This window comes from Eriocheir sinensis, chromosome 43 (assembly GCF_024679095.1).
Source record: "Eriocheir sinensis breed Jianghai 21 chromosome 43, ASM2467909v1, whole genome shotgun sequence".
In the NCBI taxonomy this organism is placed as follows: Eukaryota; Metazoa; Arthropoda; class Malacostraca; order Decapoda; family Varunidae; genus Eriocheir; species Eriocheir sinensis.
The window spans coordinates 5,746,460-5,763,943 of record NC_066551.1 but is presented as its reverse complement, the minus strand read 5'-3'; the positions used below and the strand labels follow the sequence as shown (position 1 = coordinate 5,763,943).

The 17,484-nt window shown below is 47.4% G+C and overlaps 1 protein-coding gene across 1 annotated transcript in view; it reads left to right on the top strand.

Moving 5' to 3' along the window:
* Window positions 1-579: 579 nt before the first annotated feature.
* Window positions 580-17,484, top strand: part of LOC126980203 (hypermethylated in cancer 2 protein-like) — an 85,115-nt gene continuing 68,210 nt past the window's right edge. The window contains exons 1-2 of the mRNA XM_050829837.1: window positions 580-834; window positions 1,159-1,333. Coding sequence (XP_050685794.1) covers window positions 580-834; window positions 1,159-1,333 — 430 coding nt within the window. The remainder of the gene's footprint in view (window positions 835-1,158; window positions 1,334-17,484) is intronic.

The following is a 17,484-nucleotide window of genomic DNA, read 5'->3' as shown; positions in this document are numbered from 1 at the left end:
TGAGTACGATAATATGGTAACGCTGGGTGCAGATAGGCGGGACGGGGCCAGCGTTGCCAAAGTATCGTATTCACCACATTGTATTTATCATTTTTAAGCCTCAAACTCTCGTACCTACACAAATAACGAAAGAATATTAAAGTTAGCGTTAAAACTGTTATTTATTGACGTTTGTTTGATTGTTTTTGCTATAGATATCAGTAAGAAACTACGAAAATGCAATACGGTGTGTACGATAATTTGACAACGCTGGACGGGGCACGATGGTAGGAAGTGGCTATAGGAGATGCGGGTATAAGGTACAACGAGGTAGGATGTGTCAGGAAAGGGCACAGAAAGGAGAGAAAAAGGGGAGAAAAGGGAATGACGGACAAGGAAGAGTGTTAAGACAAGGTACGGTGGCCCAACGTTGCCAGATTGTCGTACTCAGCCGCTTATATTTCCCGACTTCCTACCCCAAGACTGTCTTCTGGGCTCCAATAACGAAACTCATTCATAGATCGTTATAAGAGTTAGATCCTGATGTTTCTTGGCAATAGTTATTCGTCAGAAACCGTACTATGCTCTGAGTACGATAATATGGCTACGGTGAGTGGGGCTCTACAGGGCATGGCAGGGCAGGGCAGGGAGGGGCAGGGACTTGGGTATGGATGGGCAGAACTCCGCCGCGTGCCCTGCCAAAGAAGGTTCTCCGCTGGGGTGTTTGAGCGCAGCGCCGAGCCCCCGGTATCGCCCTCGCCGCGGCATGGGGGCGAGGGTGGCAGGGGGGCGGCAGGGGGCGGCAGGGGGCTCTCCGTTCCTCGCTCAACAGATTACGCCATTTTGTGGAAGCCGGTGACTGCGCGGGAGTCGAGGGGCCACTTAGCCTTAAGGTGCCGCACGCCACTTTCTCCTCGCACGTCTTGAGGCGCAACGTTTTTTCCCCGCCTTGTTGTTGCGGCCGCCGGTGCCTCGATGCCCCTAACGCCGCGCCTGCTTTATTTAACGCCGGTATCTGCAGTGTTTTATGACGCCACTAACGCCGGGGAATGGTAGACAAATTGAGTGCGAGAGGACCTGGGAATTGATGCTGTAGCGCCGCCAGACTCGTGCATTTGTTGCTGTCAGGAGGCGCCGTCCGCTTAATATCCCCGGCCGGCCTCTGCCCCCAATCAATAGGCAAACAGCGGCGATAAAGGCGGTGAGGGCCGTGTGTGCCCCGCCGCGCGCCTCGACACTCCTCCCGACACGATGATCAACAGTGTTCGTCGCTTTCCAGGCATGACAGTAAGCACACACTCCAAGCGCCGGCGAGTGTACCTTTGGCCCGCCCGTCCCCGCGACTTTGGCCTCTGTGCGCGGCGCCTTAGAGTCGCTGTCCCTCTGGCGGGCGGAGGGAAAGTAAACAAACCTTCTCGCAGTCGATGAAAGCTGCGGGGAGTCAGAGACAAATGAATCGGCGAGTTTGTTGTGATAATTGCTTTGTCTGCGAGAAAAGAATAATCACTATTTGGTGGGTCAGAGTCAATACTTGTCACTGCTGATAATTGGCGGGGCGACATATTGCCTGGCGGCGGCGGCGGCGGAGGGGACGGGGGCGGGGGTCGTGGCACGCTTGTTAGTTAGTTGGTTATCCTGCGGCGGTGACAAGGAAACTCACTTAAACTGGCTCCACCCTTTTTTAGCGGCGAGTCGAGGTGTACAGGGCGCGTTACCAGGCTCAAGGGCGTCTGGGCGGCTTGAGTGGGGGGGGGGGGGATAAGAGGAAGGGAGAACACAAGAGAGGGACAAGAGAGGGATTGAGGGAAGGAGAGTGAACACGAGAGGGAGAAAACAAGCAGGAAGGAGGTAAAAAGGGAGGCGGGAGAACACAACCAGAGGGAAAGGAGGAAGGGAAGGATGGAAGGAGGGAGGGAGAACACAACCAAGAGGAAAAGAAAGGGAGGGAAGGATGGAAGGAGGGAGGGAGAGCACAACCGAGGAGGAAAGGAAGGAGGAAAAGAGAAAGAAGGAAGAACACAACCAAGAGGGAGAGAAAGGAGGGAGGGAGAACACAACCAAGAGGGAGGGAGGGAAGGGAGAGGGAGGGAGGGAAGGAGAGAGCTGGAGCGTCACAAAGGCGGAGGGAAGGGTTGGTGACGCCTGGCCAAGACGAGACAAATGAAATTGATAAATGATGAAGACTTTGGACAGATATTTATTGAGTTTCCATAGTTCATTACAGCGGGGGGGGGGGGGAGGGGGGGAGGGGGAGGGGGGAGGAAGGGGTGGTGATGGGGAGCTTAGCAGGTGCCGGTGAAGGGTACTGCTATAACCCTCCCTTAACCCTTCACCCTTCACCCCCTTTTTTTCCTCCCTCAATCATTTCCCTTAACCCTTTCCTTTCTTCTCCCTTCCCTCCCTCACTTCCTCCCTTCTCTTTTCCCCTTCTATCCTTACCCTTACCCTTCCCTTCCCTTTCTTCTCCCTTGCCTTCCTCACTTTCTCCCTTCTTCCCTTCATCAGTCCCTTCCCTCAATCATCCCTTTTTCACTCCCTTCACCCTTCCCTCTCTCACTTTCTCCCTTCAACTCCTCGCTTAATTCTGCATTCCCTCACTCCCTCAAACTCTTCCTTCACCCTTCCCTCCCTCACTTCCTCCCTTATTTTCTCCCTCACTCCCTCAAACTTTTCCTCCACACTTCCTTCAATGTCTCCCTCCCTTCCTGCCCTTCCTCCCTTCCTCAGACCCTCCCTTCATGCCACCACACTCAACCTTCCAAAAGCTAAAACAACAGGAATTTTATACAGTAACAGAGACAGTTCACGAGGAAAAGAAAGACTGAAAAAAAAGTTCACACGCAGAAGACAAGAAGACTCCTTAATACTGTCAGATTAGGTTGGAGACATGTCTTGGAAATCCGTTTTTAAGTGTCCACGCCGCAGGGAGGAGAAAATACAGACGAAGGAAGGCTATTGCAGAATTTATGAGCGAAAAAGAAAAAAGAATGAAGATATGTGTTAACTCTTGCATCAGAAATTAGGATAGCATAGGGATGAACCAAAGTAGAAAGCCGTGTGGAGCGGGGCCGTGGGAAGGGTGGAGACATGCATTTACCAAGTCAAGAAGAGCAGTCAGCGTGAAGATATCGATAGAGGTTAGTAAGAGAGGCAACATTACGGAGGAATTTAAGAGGTAGAAGAATGTCAAGAGAAGGGGAGTCGATGAAATTAAATGCCTTTGACTCTACTCTGTCTAAAAGATCTTGTTGTTTTGTGTCTTGTGTTGTCTTGTGTTGCTGTTCATGTTACGGAAAGGAGAAGAAAAATATGTATAGCAAAATGGAAGAAACGAAAGAAAGGACACAAAAGGAGGAGAAAGACAGGAAGGAAAGGTTAAAGGAAGAATATTTAATTTTATATATATATATATTTTTTTTTTTTTTTTTTTTTTTTAGATGTTGTCTATAGCGCAGGTAGGCTCTCCTGCGGTGTCTCTTGAACGACCCCACCCGTTAGTAGCGCAGGCGAATTTTTTTTATAGTCGCTGCCGTGATATGTGAATTTTGCTTGGCCTATGCTGCCCCCCGGTGCTCCATTTAAACCAAGTAGCTGCGGTTGGCATTGATGGAAGGTCTGGGCAGCGTGTGGATAATCTTCCGACACTCAACGATGGGTGGATGGGACTCGAATCTAGGTCCTCGGTCTCAGCACGCACGCACTCTGACCACTCAACCACCGCCTCCCATATCTGGTTTTATATCGCTATTCAACTTTTGCACAGGAAATAAATAAGAATAAAAAATAACAATATAACAAAAAGGAAAAAAAACGAAAGAAAGGAGACAGAGAGAAGAGATAAGAAGGAAGGATTGAAGGAGGGCGTGAGATGGATGTGACGCTGAGGTGACGCGGGACAGGTGCGGGGCCAGGCAGGTGAGGCGGACAGGTGTGGCGGCCGCGGTTCACTGGACAGGCGGCGTAACAGCAGGAGGGAAAATGTCACCTGTTCGTTGGCAATTACGGTGCTCGTTAAGAGGTAATTGGTGGCCGCCGAGCCGCTGTGGGTGCGCTTGTCAACACACACACACACACACACACACACACACACACACACACACACACACACACACACACACACACACATACACACACAGCTGCACTTGTCTTTAAATTATCATAGTATATTTTTTTCATCCTCCTTTTTATTAATTCCTTCCTTCATTCATTCATTCATTCATCTCATTTCTTATTTCATTCCATTCTTCCTTCCATATTTCATTCATTCTTCCTTCTTTTGTTTATTATATGAATAGGATCTTTTTATTTCTTCCTTCCTTCACTCCTTCCGTCATTCCTTCATTCATTCATTCATCTCATTTCTTATTTCATTCCATTCTTCCTTCCATATTTCATTCATTCTTCCTTCTTTTGTTTATCATATGAATAGGATCTTTTTATTTCTTCCTTCATTCATTCATTCATTCATTCATCTATCTCTATCATTATCACAGCATCATCTTCTTCTATTTTTTCGTTTTCTCTCTTTTTATTATTTTTGTTACGAGGACAAGAATCTTTTTTTTTTCCTCTCTCGCACATTCAAACACAAAAAACGATAGCAATAACAATCCTAAATCCAACACACACAGACAAACACACACACACACACGATATACCCCCCTCCAAACACGATCCCCCACACAAACACACACACACACACACAAACACACACACACAAAACTCCAAAATACTTCCTCACCACCCAAAACACACACACACACACACACACACACACACACACAAACCTCCCCAATCCTTCCTCACCCCCCAACACACACACACACACACACACACACACACACACAACCTCCCCAATCCTTCCTCACCCCCCGAACACACACACACACACAGACACACACACACACACACACACACACACACACACGTCCCAAGACCAACCACCGACCAAGAGCCACCAAGCAAGACAGTCAGTCAGTCAGTCAGTCAGTCAGTCAGTCAGTCAGTCAGTCAGTCAGTCAGTCAGTCAGTCAGTCAGTCAGTCAGTCAGTCTCTTCGCCCAAAGTCTAACATACTCAAACACACACACACACACACACACACACACACACACACACACACACACACACACACAAACGCCGGGCGGACAGACAAACCAGTTTCCAGCCACTCCCCGCCTTCTTCCGCCGCCCCGCCAGAAACAACACACCACCGCCAGGCTCTTCGGGGAGGACACGTGAAACAGGAGCTGGGCCGCGACGAGGAGAAACAACAAGACACACAAGACACAGACACACGGCCACGGAGACTCAAGCTGCACAAGAATACTCAAGAGACATGACACAGAGGAGGAGGAGGAGGAGAGGAGGAGTAGGTGAGGATTGAGGAGAGGAGAGTGAAGAAAAGGAGTGGAGTGAAGAGGATGAAGAGAGAAGTGGAGGAGAGGAAAGGAAAAAAATAACGAAAGGAAAGGACATGAGGAAAGAAGACGAGAGGAAAGTTGCAGAGGATAGGAAAGGAAAGGAAAGGAAAGGAAAGGAAAGGAGAGAAAAAGAAGAGAAAGTAAAGGAAAGAATGTGAGATGAGAGGAAAGGAAAGGAAGAGAAAAGAAAGGGGAAGAAAGGAAAGGAGAGGAAATTAAAAACTATCACAGGAAAAAGAAACATAACTAAGAGAAGAAAGAAGAGCAGAGGAAGTAGGAGCAGAAGAGAAGAGAAAAAGAACGCAGAGAGGAGAGGTGAGAAAAATGAGGAGAGGAAAAGAAACTGGAGAAGGAGGAGGAGGAGGAGGAGGAGGAGGAGAAATTACACACACACACACACACACACACACACACACACACACACACACACACACACACACACACACACACACCAACCCCAACCCTCCCCACCTCACTCTCAACCTTCCTCCTCCTCCACACACACACACACACACACACACACACACACACACACTCCCTCGAGGCAAGGTCTTATACCCGGCATAATATCCGCCTCGCCACACGTTCTTCAAGCGCGCGGACACAATCTAGATTATCCGAGTCACAAAATAAACAAACTTCCCCGCCACTGACCAGCGCATTAGAGATTAGAGATTAGCCGGCTCGTTTTTCCTCTCGTTCTCCATAATGTCCAGCGCCGAAGGAAGGAAGGAAGGAGGGAAGGAAGGGAGAGGGATGGGAAGGGAGGGTAGAGGGAGGGACAGGACAATCTTTTCTATATGTAATGCGAGACTTCTCCTTCTCCTCCTCCTCTTCCTCTTCTTTATCCTCCTCCTCCTGCTCCTCTTCCTTTGCTTGCTTGTGTGTGTGTGCGTGTGTGTGTGTGTGTGTGTTTAAGTCACTGGTAAAAAAAGAAAGAATGAATGAATAAATGAATGAGTAATTGAAGGAAGGAAAGAAGGAAGAAAGAAAGAAAGAAAGAAAGAACGAGAGAAAGAAAGAAAGGAAGGGAAGGAAGCACAAAAACGTGATAGGAGTAAAGGAAATCACCATAAAATAAATACGAAAAAGGAAGGATAAAAAATAAAAATCGAAGAGGGAGAGAAGGAAAAAAATGTGACAAGAATGAAAGGAAGAAGAGGAGGAGAAGAGGAGGAGGAGGAGGAGGAGGAGGAGGGTGATGGACACGTATTGAGTGAGTGTGGGCGAAGGAAGACAGATGGAAGAAAGGAAGAAAAGAAAAACAAATAAAGAGGGAAGAGAGAAACGCTTAAAGAGACGAACACGAGAGAAGTCACAGAAATAAAAGAGGGAAAAAGAGAAAAAGAAAGAGAACGAAGGAGAAGCAAATGAAGGAGAACGAGAAGAAAAAGAGAACACAAAAAAGAAAAAAAAGAAATCTAAAGCAGAGGGAGACAGGAGAAAAATAAAGAGGGGAAGAGAGGAAGAAGAGGAAAAGAGGAGAAAATGAGAAGAGAATGAAGAGAAAGGAAAGAATGGATAAAGAAGAGAGGAGAGGAAGGGATAAAAGGCTACATATGGAAGGAAGAAGAGAGGAGGAAAACAGAGAGATTGAAATGAAAGAAAAGAATGAAGGAAAGGAATAAATGAGAAGGGAAGGAAAGAAGAAGGGAGAAGGAAATAAGTGAAATGACAAGTTCAGGAAAAGAAACAAAGGAAGAAAAGGAAAACAGGAAAGTAACCACGGAAGAAATGACGACAGGGAAAAGAAATTACATAGCGAAAGGAAAAGGAAGGAAAGGAAAGGGAAGGAAGGGAATAAAGAAAAGCAAAACAAATAAAATATAAATAGAAAAGAAGGAAAAGTCGAATGAGGAAAAGGAAGGAAGATGCGAAAGAAAATACAGAAAAAAAAGGAAAATGAAGAAAAAAGGAAGAGGAAAGGAAAATAAAGGAAAATGAGTAGGAGAAACGGATGCTAAGGATGAGAGAGAGAGAGAGAGAGAGCAGTGACCAAGTCGGGGATTAGAACAAGTCGGGGTCGTGTTGCCTTTCCGTTCTGTCGCTAAAATTAAAGAGGATTGTAAGTGATCCTCTCTGACTTGCCCTCCTCCTCCTCCTCCTCCTCCTCCTCCTCCTCCTCTTCTTCCTCCTCCTCCTCCTCCTCTGCTTCCTTCCTTCCTGCCTGCCTCATATTTCTCTTTCCATGACAAATCCTCGACTAATTCTCTGCGTGTGTGTGTGTGTGTGTGTGTGTGTGTGTGTGTGTGTGTGTGTGTGTGTGTTATTGTCTGTCTCTGTTTCGGTTTTTCTCTTTGCCTCGGTTTGTTATTCTCTCTCTCTCTCTCTCTCTCTCTCTCTCTCTCTCTCTCTCTCTCTCTCTCTCTCTCTCTCTCTCTCTCTCTCTCTCTCTCTCTCTCTCTCTCTCTCTCTCTCCTTTTTTTCTTATTTTCTTCTTATTTTCTTCTTTTTGTTCTTCATTTTCTTCTTCTTCTTCTTCTTCTTCTTCTTCTTCTTCTTCTTCTTCTTCGTCTTCTTCTTCTTCATCTTCTTAAAGTCGTTCGGTTATAATATACATGAAGTTTTATTATCATTATTATTATTATTATCATTATTATTATTATTATTATTATTATTATTATTATTATTACTATTATTATTATTATTACTATTATTATTATTATTATTATTATTATTATTATTATTATTATTATTATTATTATTTTACATTTGAACGTGATAAGCGCTTCCCTTCCTCGCCATCCCTCTTTTTAACCTCCTCCTCCTCCTCTCCTCTCCTGTCCTCCTCCTCCTCCTCCTCCTCCTCCTCCTCCTCCCCAGAGACGCGGTGTGGAGGTTAAGCCGCGCCACAATAACCGGTGTCCAGCCTAAGCTAGGATTACCCATGTCTCCTACGGCCCCCCTGCCCCCCCTGCCCCCCCTGCCCCCCTCTTCCCTGCCCCCCCTTCCTTGCCTCCCTTCCTGCCTCACTGTCCCTCTTGCTTCCATCCCACTCCTCTCCCTTCTTTTCCCTGTCTATCTCCCTGTCTCCCTATCTCACTGTCTTTCTCTCTTCCTTATTCTCTTACACTCCCTTTCTCTTCCTATCTCCTGTTTTCCTGCCCCCTTTCTGTTTTGTCTTTCTCTCCCTTTCTCCCTGTCTCCCCGTCTCACTGTCTCCCTTTCTCCCTCTCTTCCACCTCCTTCCATTCTCTCCCTGTCTCTTTTCCTCTCCCTTGCTTCCCTGCCTACTCTGTCTTAATGTCTCTGTCAATTTCTCCCTGGTCTCTCTCCCTCCCTGTCTCCCTTCCTTCCCCTTGCCTCCATCACCTCCCCCTCTTCTTCCTCCTTGTCTTCCTGTCTCATTCTCTCCCTGTCTTCCTCTTGCTTCCTTTCTCTTCCTCTGTCTCTCTGTTTCTCTTCCTTCACCTCCATTCCACCTCCTAAAACCTCTCTGTCGTTCTGTCTCACTGCCTCTCTCCCTCCCTGCCCTTCCTTGTCATTCTCCCTTGCTTCCTTTCCTCCCTTCCTTGCCTCTCTCCCTTCCTTTTACCCCTGCTTCTTCCATTCCAACTACCATCCTTCCACCTTGTCACTCTTTCAATCCCTCCCTGTCTTCTCCCTTGCTTATTCTCTCCCTTCTTCCATCTTCCCTTCCTGTCACTCTGTTTCTCCTCTCCCTCCCTCCCTGTCTCCTCCCTTGCTCATTGTCTCCCTTATTGCTTATTCTCCCTTATTCCTGTTCTCCCTTCCCTTTCGTCATTCTTGCATTCCTCTCCCTGCATCCTTCTCTATCCCAGCATCTTTCATCTCCCTTCCTCTAGTCTCATCTCCCTTCCTCTAGTTTCATCTCCCTTCCTCTAGTTTCATCTCCCTTCCCCAAGTCTCATTTCCCTTCCTCTAATCTCATCTCCCTTCCTCTAGTCTCATCTCCCTTCCTCTAGTCTCATCTCCCTTCCTCTAGTCTCATCTCCCTTCCTCTAGTCTCATCTCCCTTCCTCTAGTCTCATCTCCCTTCCTCTAGTCTTATCTCCCTTCCTCTAGTCTCATCTCCCTTCCCTTAGTCTCATCTCCCTTCCTCTAGTCTCATTTCCCTTCCTCTAGTCTCATCTCCCTTCCTCTAGTCTCATCTCCCGTTCCAAGCCTTCTCCTCCTCCTCCTCCTCCTCCTCCTCCTCCTCCTCCTCCTTCTCCTTCTCCTTCACCTTCTCCTCCTCCTCCTCCTCCTCCTCCTCCTCCTCCTCCTCCTCCTCCTCCTCCTCCTCCTCCTCCTCCTTCTCCTCCTCCTCCTTCTCCTCCTCCTCCTCCTCCTCCTCCTCCTTCTTCTCCTCCTCCTCCTCCTCCTCCTCCTCCTCCTCCTCCTCCTCCTCCTCCTCCTCCTCCTCCTCCTCCTCCTCCTCCTCCACGCTTCAGTCCTCGCCTTTCCACCTCTCTCCTCCTCTTCTCCTCCTTCCACTTTTCTCTCCTTGCTATCCCTCCACCACCACCACCACCATAACAAATAACAACAACATCAACAGCAATAATAAAAAAAAACTATCCATTTCTTCAATCTCTTCCTTCCTTCTATTGTTCCCTTCTCTTCTTCCTTCTCTTCCATTTCCCTTTCTTGCCTTCCACTCTCCCTCGCTCCCTTCCTTCCTCCTCTTCCTCCTCCTCCTCCTCCTCCTCTTCCACTCTCCCTCGCTCCCTTCCTTCCTCCTCCTCTTCCTCCTCCTCCTCCTCCTCCTCTTCAATTTCCTCAACTAAACCCACTCAGCTTCACTTCTTCCCCTCACTTCCCCTCAATAGTCCCCCCTTACGTTCCTTTCCCCTTCTCCCCTCTATACCCCCGCCCCCCTCTCCGCTCCCCCTGCAGCCCCCCAGCCTCCCCCAGCCTCATAATCTCTGCCCAGGAGCGGCGCGACGCACAAATTGGAGGCATAAATCTGGTGGGAATTTCAAATCTTGATGGGAGATTCTGCGACTTCATGCTCGACTCCTCTCCCCCGCCTCCCCCTTCTCTCGCTCCCCCTTCCCTCTCCCCCTCCTCTCCACTCCATCCTACCCTCCCCACTCTTCTCCCTCTCTCCCTCAGTGCCTGGCGATCTCCCTGTCTCTCGTTTTTCTGTTTTCTTCTCTTATTGCTACTCTCTGTTTTTGTTTTCCTTTCTTCTCCTTCTTTTCCTTGTGTATAAATATGAAAAAAGATGAAATTTGATGAGGAAGAGACAGACAGACATACACAGCCACACCTGTCTAAAGTCCTCTCCTTCCCTTCCCTTCCCTTCCCTTCTTTTCCTGTCCCTCCTTTCCTCCTTCTCCTTTGCCTTCTGTATAAATATGAAAAAAGGGGAAATTTGATAGAAAAGACAGACAGACAGACATACACAGCCACACCTCTATAAAGTCCTCTCCTTCCCTTCCCTTCCCTTCTTTCCCTGCCCCTCCTTTCCTCCTTCTCCTTTTCCTTCTGTATAAATATGAAAAAAGGGGAAATTTGATAGAAAAGACAGACAGACAAACATACACAGCCACACCTCTCTAAAGTCCTCTCCTTCCTTTCCCTTCCCTTCCTTTCCCTGGCCTTCCTTTCCTCCTTCTTTTCCTAGTGTATAAATATGAAAAAAAAGAGAAAAAGATAAGGACAGACAGACAGACAGACAGAGCCTCACCTCTCTAAAGTCCTCTCCTTCCTTTCCCTTCCCTTCCTTTCCCTGGCCTTCCTTTCCTCCTTCTTTTCCTTGTGTATAGATATGAAAAAAAGAAAAAAAGATAAGGACAGACAGACAGACAGACAGACAGACACAGCCTCACCTCTCTAAAGTCCTCTCCTTCCTTCCCCTTCCCGTCCCATAAGCTCACTTCTCTCCCCCTTCCTCTTTTTCCCCTTTCCTTCTTTTCTTTCTTTCTTGATTATTTTTTTTTCATCTCATTTTCCACAGTCATTTCCTCCCTTCTCCTTTTTCTCAACATTTTACTTCCTATTTTCCCTTCCCTGCCTTCCTTTTCCTCTCCTCTCTCCCTCTTTCTTACCCAACATCCTCCCCATCTCCCCTTTCTTTCCCACCCTTTCTCCTGCCCCCTTATCCACTGAACTCCCTTTCCCTACCGCATCCCTTCTTTCCCTCTCTTCCCCTCCCTTTTCACTCTCTCCCTTTCCACTCACGCCCCTTCTTTCCCTCCCTTTCTCCTGTTCCCTTGCCACTGAACTCCCTTTCCCAACCCCATCCCATTTTTCCTTCTCTTCCTCTCCCTTTTCACTCTATAACTTTCCCCTTTCCCCTTTCTTTCCCTCCCTTTCTCCTGCTCCCTTGCCACTGAACTCCCTTTCCCTACCGCATCCCTTCTTTCCCTCTCTTCCCTTCCCTTTTCACTCTCTCCCTTTCCACTCACGCCCCTTCTTTCCCTCCCTTTCTCCTGCTCCCTTGCCACTGAACTCCCTTTCCCAACCCCATCCCTTCTTTCCTTCTCTTCCTCTCCCTTTTCACTCTATAACTTTCCCCTTTCCCCTTTCTTTCCCTCCCTTTCTCCTGCTCCCTTGCCACTGAACTCCCTTTCCCTACCCCATCCCTTCTTTCCTTCTCTCCCTCTCCCTTTTCACTCTCTCCCTTTCCGCTCACACCCTTTCTTTCCCTCCCCTTCCCTGCCACTTTACCCTCGGCCCCCCCCTGCCCTCACCCCCCTGCACTCACCGCCCCCCCCTGCCCCTGCCTCACTCCCCTGGTTGGCTGCCGTTCGGACGCGGCCGCTCCGCTACAATTGGTCCGTATTTCGTGAATCAAACGTTGGCGATGGTTGTGAGTGCTCGATATAAAAAAATCTTGGGAAACTGCAACCCCTTCTACACTACTGCCTGGCTCTCGCTCTCGCTCTCGCTCTCGTTCTCGCTTCTCGTTTGCTCTCGATCTCGTTTGCTCTCTCTCTCTCTCTCTCTCTCTCACACACACACACACACACACACACACATTCTCTCTCTCTCTCTCTCTCTCTCTCTCACACACACACACACACACATATATACACCCACTGATACCCACACAACCACCACCACCACCACCACCGCCTTGCACCAGCGCCTCCACCACCGCCGCCGCCGCACATTTAGATTAGTGAGTGTATTGTAATTCCATCTGGCTGTTGTGTATCAAGTAATGGAAATCCTGAGTTGATTGCCAGTTATTTGATTTCCGCCAGTATCATGCGTGTGTGTGTGTGTGTGTGTGTGTGTGTGTGTGTGTGTGTGTGTGTGTGTGTGTGTGTGTGTGTGTGTGTGTGTGTGTGTGTGAATGTGTAAAGGCAGTTCCCGGTTTTATGTGATTGAGAGAGAGAGAGAGAGAGAGAGAGAGTAAAAATTATCTTACAATATTTCTATATCTATTATCATCATTATTATTATTATTATTATTATTATTATTATTATTATTATTATTATTGAGAGAAGCATCATACCCTACTCCCACCCTCTCCCTCTCCCTCTCCCTCTCCCTCTCTCTCTCTCTCTCTCTCTCTCTCTCTGGCCGTAGTCGGGGTCGGGAGTCGGGTGTCGGGACGCGTCGGGCAGTAATCGCCGTGTCATCGTTACGAGTGAAAGTAATGGTCGCTACACAGATATTAAATCCCTTCCTCTCCCCCCCCCGCCCCCCCTCTCTCTCTCTTTCCCTCTCTCTCTCTCTCTCTCTCTCTCTCTCTCTCTCTCTCTCTCTCTCTCTCTCTCTCTCTCTCTCTCTCTCTCTCTCTCTCTCTCTCTCTCTCTCTCTCTCTCTCTCTCTCTCTCTCTCTCTCTCTCTCTCTCTCTCTCCCTCTCTCTCCTTCTCTCTCTCTCTCTCTCTCTCTCTCTCTCTCTCTCTCTCTCACTCTCTCTCTCTCTCTCTCTCTCTCTCTCTCTCTCTCTCTCTCTCTCTCTCTCTCTCTCTCTCTCTCTCTCTCTCTCTCTCTCTCTCTCTCTCTCTCTCTCCCTCTCTGCATATGGCTAAGCAAGGAGCATAACCAAAAGGGAAATAAAATACAAAAAACTAGATTGCATAGATAAAAAAAAACGAGAGAAAGGGAAAGAGACATAGAGATAGGGAAATAGATATAAGTAGACATATAGAAGAATAGATAGAGGTGAATAGAAAGAAATAGGTAGATAAACATATATATGGATAAAAATATGGACAGACGAACAGATGTATAGATAGATAGATAAACAGATAATTTTGTTAGTGAGTACGTTAGGTATTATGAGGATTTGTCAATAGAGAGAGCATAGGTTAAAGAAGTAAAGTAACCCATTATATGCCTGCTATCTTTTTAACCTGCACGACGAATGCCCTGTAAGAATCTTCATATCATAACATTTATTCGAAAACACAAATAAAACAGAGAAGAGAAAGGAGGGAGAGGGAGAAAGAGGAAGGGATGACATACGAAAGAAAAAAATGAGATAAGGAGGGAGGAAAGGAGGAAGAGGGAGGTGAGAAACGTGGATAGGGGATGGGTCGGGATAAGGAAGGAGAGATAAGAGGAGAGATATGAAAAGAGGGAGGGAAAGTGAGGTGAGAGAGAGAGGGAGAGGAAAAGTGGGAGGGATAGTGAGGTGAGAGAAAGGAGGAAAAGAGGAAGAAAGGGAAAAGTGGGAGGGAAAGTGAGGTGAGAGGGAGGGCAAGGAAAAAAAGGAGGGATACAAGAAATAAATAAAAAAAAATGAGAATGGAGGGAGGAAGGGAAAGGTTGTGAGAGGGAGAGAGTAGGCGTTGGAATATACGAAAAAATAAAAATCATAAGGAAGGAGGGAAAGGGAGGTGAGAGGGAGAGCAAAAACAATGAGTGAGAGAGAAGAATGGAGGGAGAGAAAAGGAGGTGAGAGAAGGGAGGGAGAGAAAAGGTGAGAGAGAAGGGAGGGAGAGAAAAGGAGGTGAGAGAAGGGAGGGAGATGAGGTGAGAGAAGGGAGGGAGAGAAAAGGAGGTGAGAGAAGGAGGAGATGAGGGAGAGAAGGAGGAGAGAAAGGAGAGAGAGGAGAAAGGAGGAGAGAAGTGAGAAGGGAGGGAGAGAAAAGGTGAGAGAAGGGAGGGAGAGAAAAGGTGAGAGAAGGGAGAGAAAGGGGGAAAAAAGAGGGAGAGGGAGGAGAGGAGGGATGGGAAAATAAAAAAAAGACATTATGAAAGAAGAAAATAGGGAAGGAAAGGGAAGTGAGAGAAGGGGAGGGAGTGAAGGTGGGGGGAGGGAGAGGGAGTGTGTGCAAGGTGGGAGAGGGAGGGGGAGTGTGAGGCATCAATCACGGTGTTACCTGAGCCCGTGTCCTCCACCCACCGTGTGGAGTTTTCTCATTAGCGAATGATCTTGTGTTTGTTCCACGCCCTCACCTTTCTCCCTCCACTCCCGCCTCTCCCTCCACTCCCGCCTCTCCCTCCTCTCCCTCCTCCCTCCTCTTCCTCTGCCCTCCTCTCCCTCCTCCTTCCCCTCCATTCTCACCGACCCTCTCTTCTCCCTTCTTCTTCCCTCCTCCCCTCTCTCCGACCCTCTCCCTCTCCCCCTCCGACCCTCCCTTCTCCCTTCTCCTTCCCTCCTCACCTCTCTTCTCCCCTCTCTCTCCCTCTCCCTTGTTTCCACGGGTTGTTTGCAGACTTCTTATGTTCTTGTGTCGTTTTCAGGCTTTTTTGTTTCTTATATTCTCCCTATCTCCCTTTTTATTTATGTTGCTTATATTCTTCCCATTTCCCTTTCGTCATGTTTCTTATATTCTCCCTATCTCCCTTTTACTTATGTTCCTTAGTTTATCTTCATCTCCCTTTCGTTTTGTTCTTTATATTCTCCCTATCTCCCTTTTACTTATGTTCCTTAGTTTCTTTCCATCTCCCTTTCGTCTGTTATTTATATTCTCCCTATCTCCCTATTTATTTGTGTTGCTTAGTTTCTTGCCATCTCCCTTTAGCCATGTTCTTTATATTCTCCCCATCTCCCTTTTTATTTATGTTCCTCTGTTCTTCTCATCTCCCTTTCCTTTGCGTTCCTATATGTTGACTCCTTTGCTAATCTTTTATTTCTTCCATCTACCTCTTCCTTTACCTCCCTTCCGTAAAAAATTAATATGGTTTCCCTTTTTATCTCCCTTTTTCATTAATATGCTTTTCCTTCTTATCTCCCTTTTTCTATTATCTCCCATCTTTGTTTTTCCTGTTCTCCCTTTTTAATCTACCCTTCACTGGCATTCTCTTCCTGAATATCCCGTTCTTGTCTCCCCGTCTCTTCCTCTCCCTGCTTCTCTCCCATACCCTCCACCCCCACCCCCGCCCTTCTCCCCCTCCCTCCCCCCCTCCTCCTCCCCGGCTCATAACACTTGACGCCCCCATCATCATTACATTGTGGCGCGGCTGGACCTCCGAAAGACCGTCTGACCTCATCGCATTAGCGGGACGGTGGCCAAAAAGTGCTAAGGTGGGCCGGGCCGCTAGACACCTCCCCCCCTCTCCCCTACCTCCTCTACCTCCTCCCCCCCTACTCTCCCACCTCTAACCTTTCTCTCATTCTCTTTCTCCATCTCGTCTGGTTTTTTTTTTCTATCGTGTTCCTTCTGTTTTATTCTATCTTCTATTTTGTTTTGTTTTCATTCTTATCTACTTCCTTTTTGTCCTTCTACTTTCTCCTGCCTTCTCCTTCTCCTTCTTCTTCTCTCTCTTGTCTCGTTGCCTTTTATCCTTTTCGTTCTCTGCTTTCCTCTTCCGCCTCTCTCTTTCTTCCCTTCTTCTTTCTTATCCTCTTTTCTTTTGTCCTTCTACTTTCTCCTGCTTTCACCTTCTCCTTCTTCTTCTCTCTCTTGTCTCGTTTAATCCTTTTCATTCTTTCTCTCTCTCTTTCTTCCATTCTTCTTTATTATCTTCTTTCTGTGTTTCATTCCTCTCCTCTCCTCTCCTCTCCTCCTCCTTTTCATTCTCTGCTGTTCTCTTCCGCTTCTCCCTTTCTTCCTTCCTTCTTGTCTCCTCTTTGTGTTTCATTTCTCTCCGCTCCTTTCCTCTCCTCGTCTCTCATATAGTTCTCTCTCCTTCTACACATTCCCTCTCCACCTATCATCCATTCCCCCCTTTCCTTTCCTCTCCTCTTCCTTCATCTTGTAACTCCCATTTTCTCTTCTCTCTTTTTCCTCCTTTCACCTCCCCTCTCTTATTTTTCCCTCTCCTCCTTTCCTTCTCTTTACCTCACGAAGCCCTTCCCTCTCATATCGTTTCCCACTCTCCTCTTCCTACTTCTCCCCTTTCCTTCCCTCACCTGTTCAGTCTTCTCTTCTGTCCCCCTTTCTCCTCTCTCCTCTTTCTCCTCTTCCCAATGTCGTGTCTGTGTGTCTAAATTATGAAAAATACAAACAACATAAATAAGAATAGTCGGAGAATGAAGGTGAGCCAGCGAGCCTAAGCGGTGTGTCTGGAAGGGACTTGGTGACGGGAAAGAGACGGGAAGAAGGAGACGGAATGGAAGGAGGGAGGGAGGGAGAGAAAGGACATGTAGGGAAAGAGTAACAAGGGAGAGAAGAGGTGAGAGAATGAGAGAAGATGACGGAGGGAGGGAGGGTCTGGAAGGGACTTGATGACGGGAAAGAGACGGGAAGGAGACGGAGGGAGAAAATGGGAGAAGATGAAGGAGGGAGGGAGGGAGGGTCTACAAAAGGAAATAGAGGAGAGAGGAAAAATTAAGTAAAGGAAAGGAGTAAGAAAAGAAAAAAAAACAGAGGATTTAAAAGGATGAGTGAGAGTGGGAGGAAGCTCAGGAGGAAGGCATAATGATCATAGGAAAGTGATGGAGAAATGGAGGGAAAAAGTAGGGAGGAAAGTGACAGAAAGGAGACAAGACACCTCTCCATGCGAAACTGACCTCTCTTTTGGACACTATACTAATCGCTATATGGAAGCAACAGTTAGCGGGCTTTTTTTTTTTACATCATCTTTTTATAGCCCTTGAGTTGCTTTCTGTGCTGTAAGAAAAATGAGGAGGGAGAGAGAGTTAAGGGGATGAAGGTGAGTGAGGAGAGGAAGCAATGGAGGAGTGGATAGGAGACTAGGGGCCGCTTTTAGTCATTTTGTTTGTTTTGTTCGTTACCAATGGCGGAGATCGTCGATAGAGTATTCCCACGTAAAACTGGCCTATGG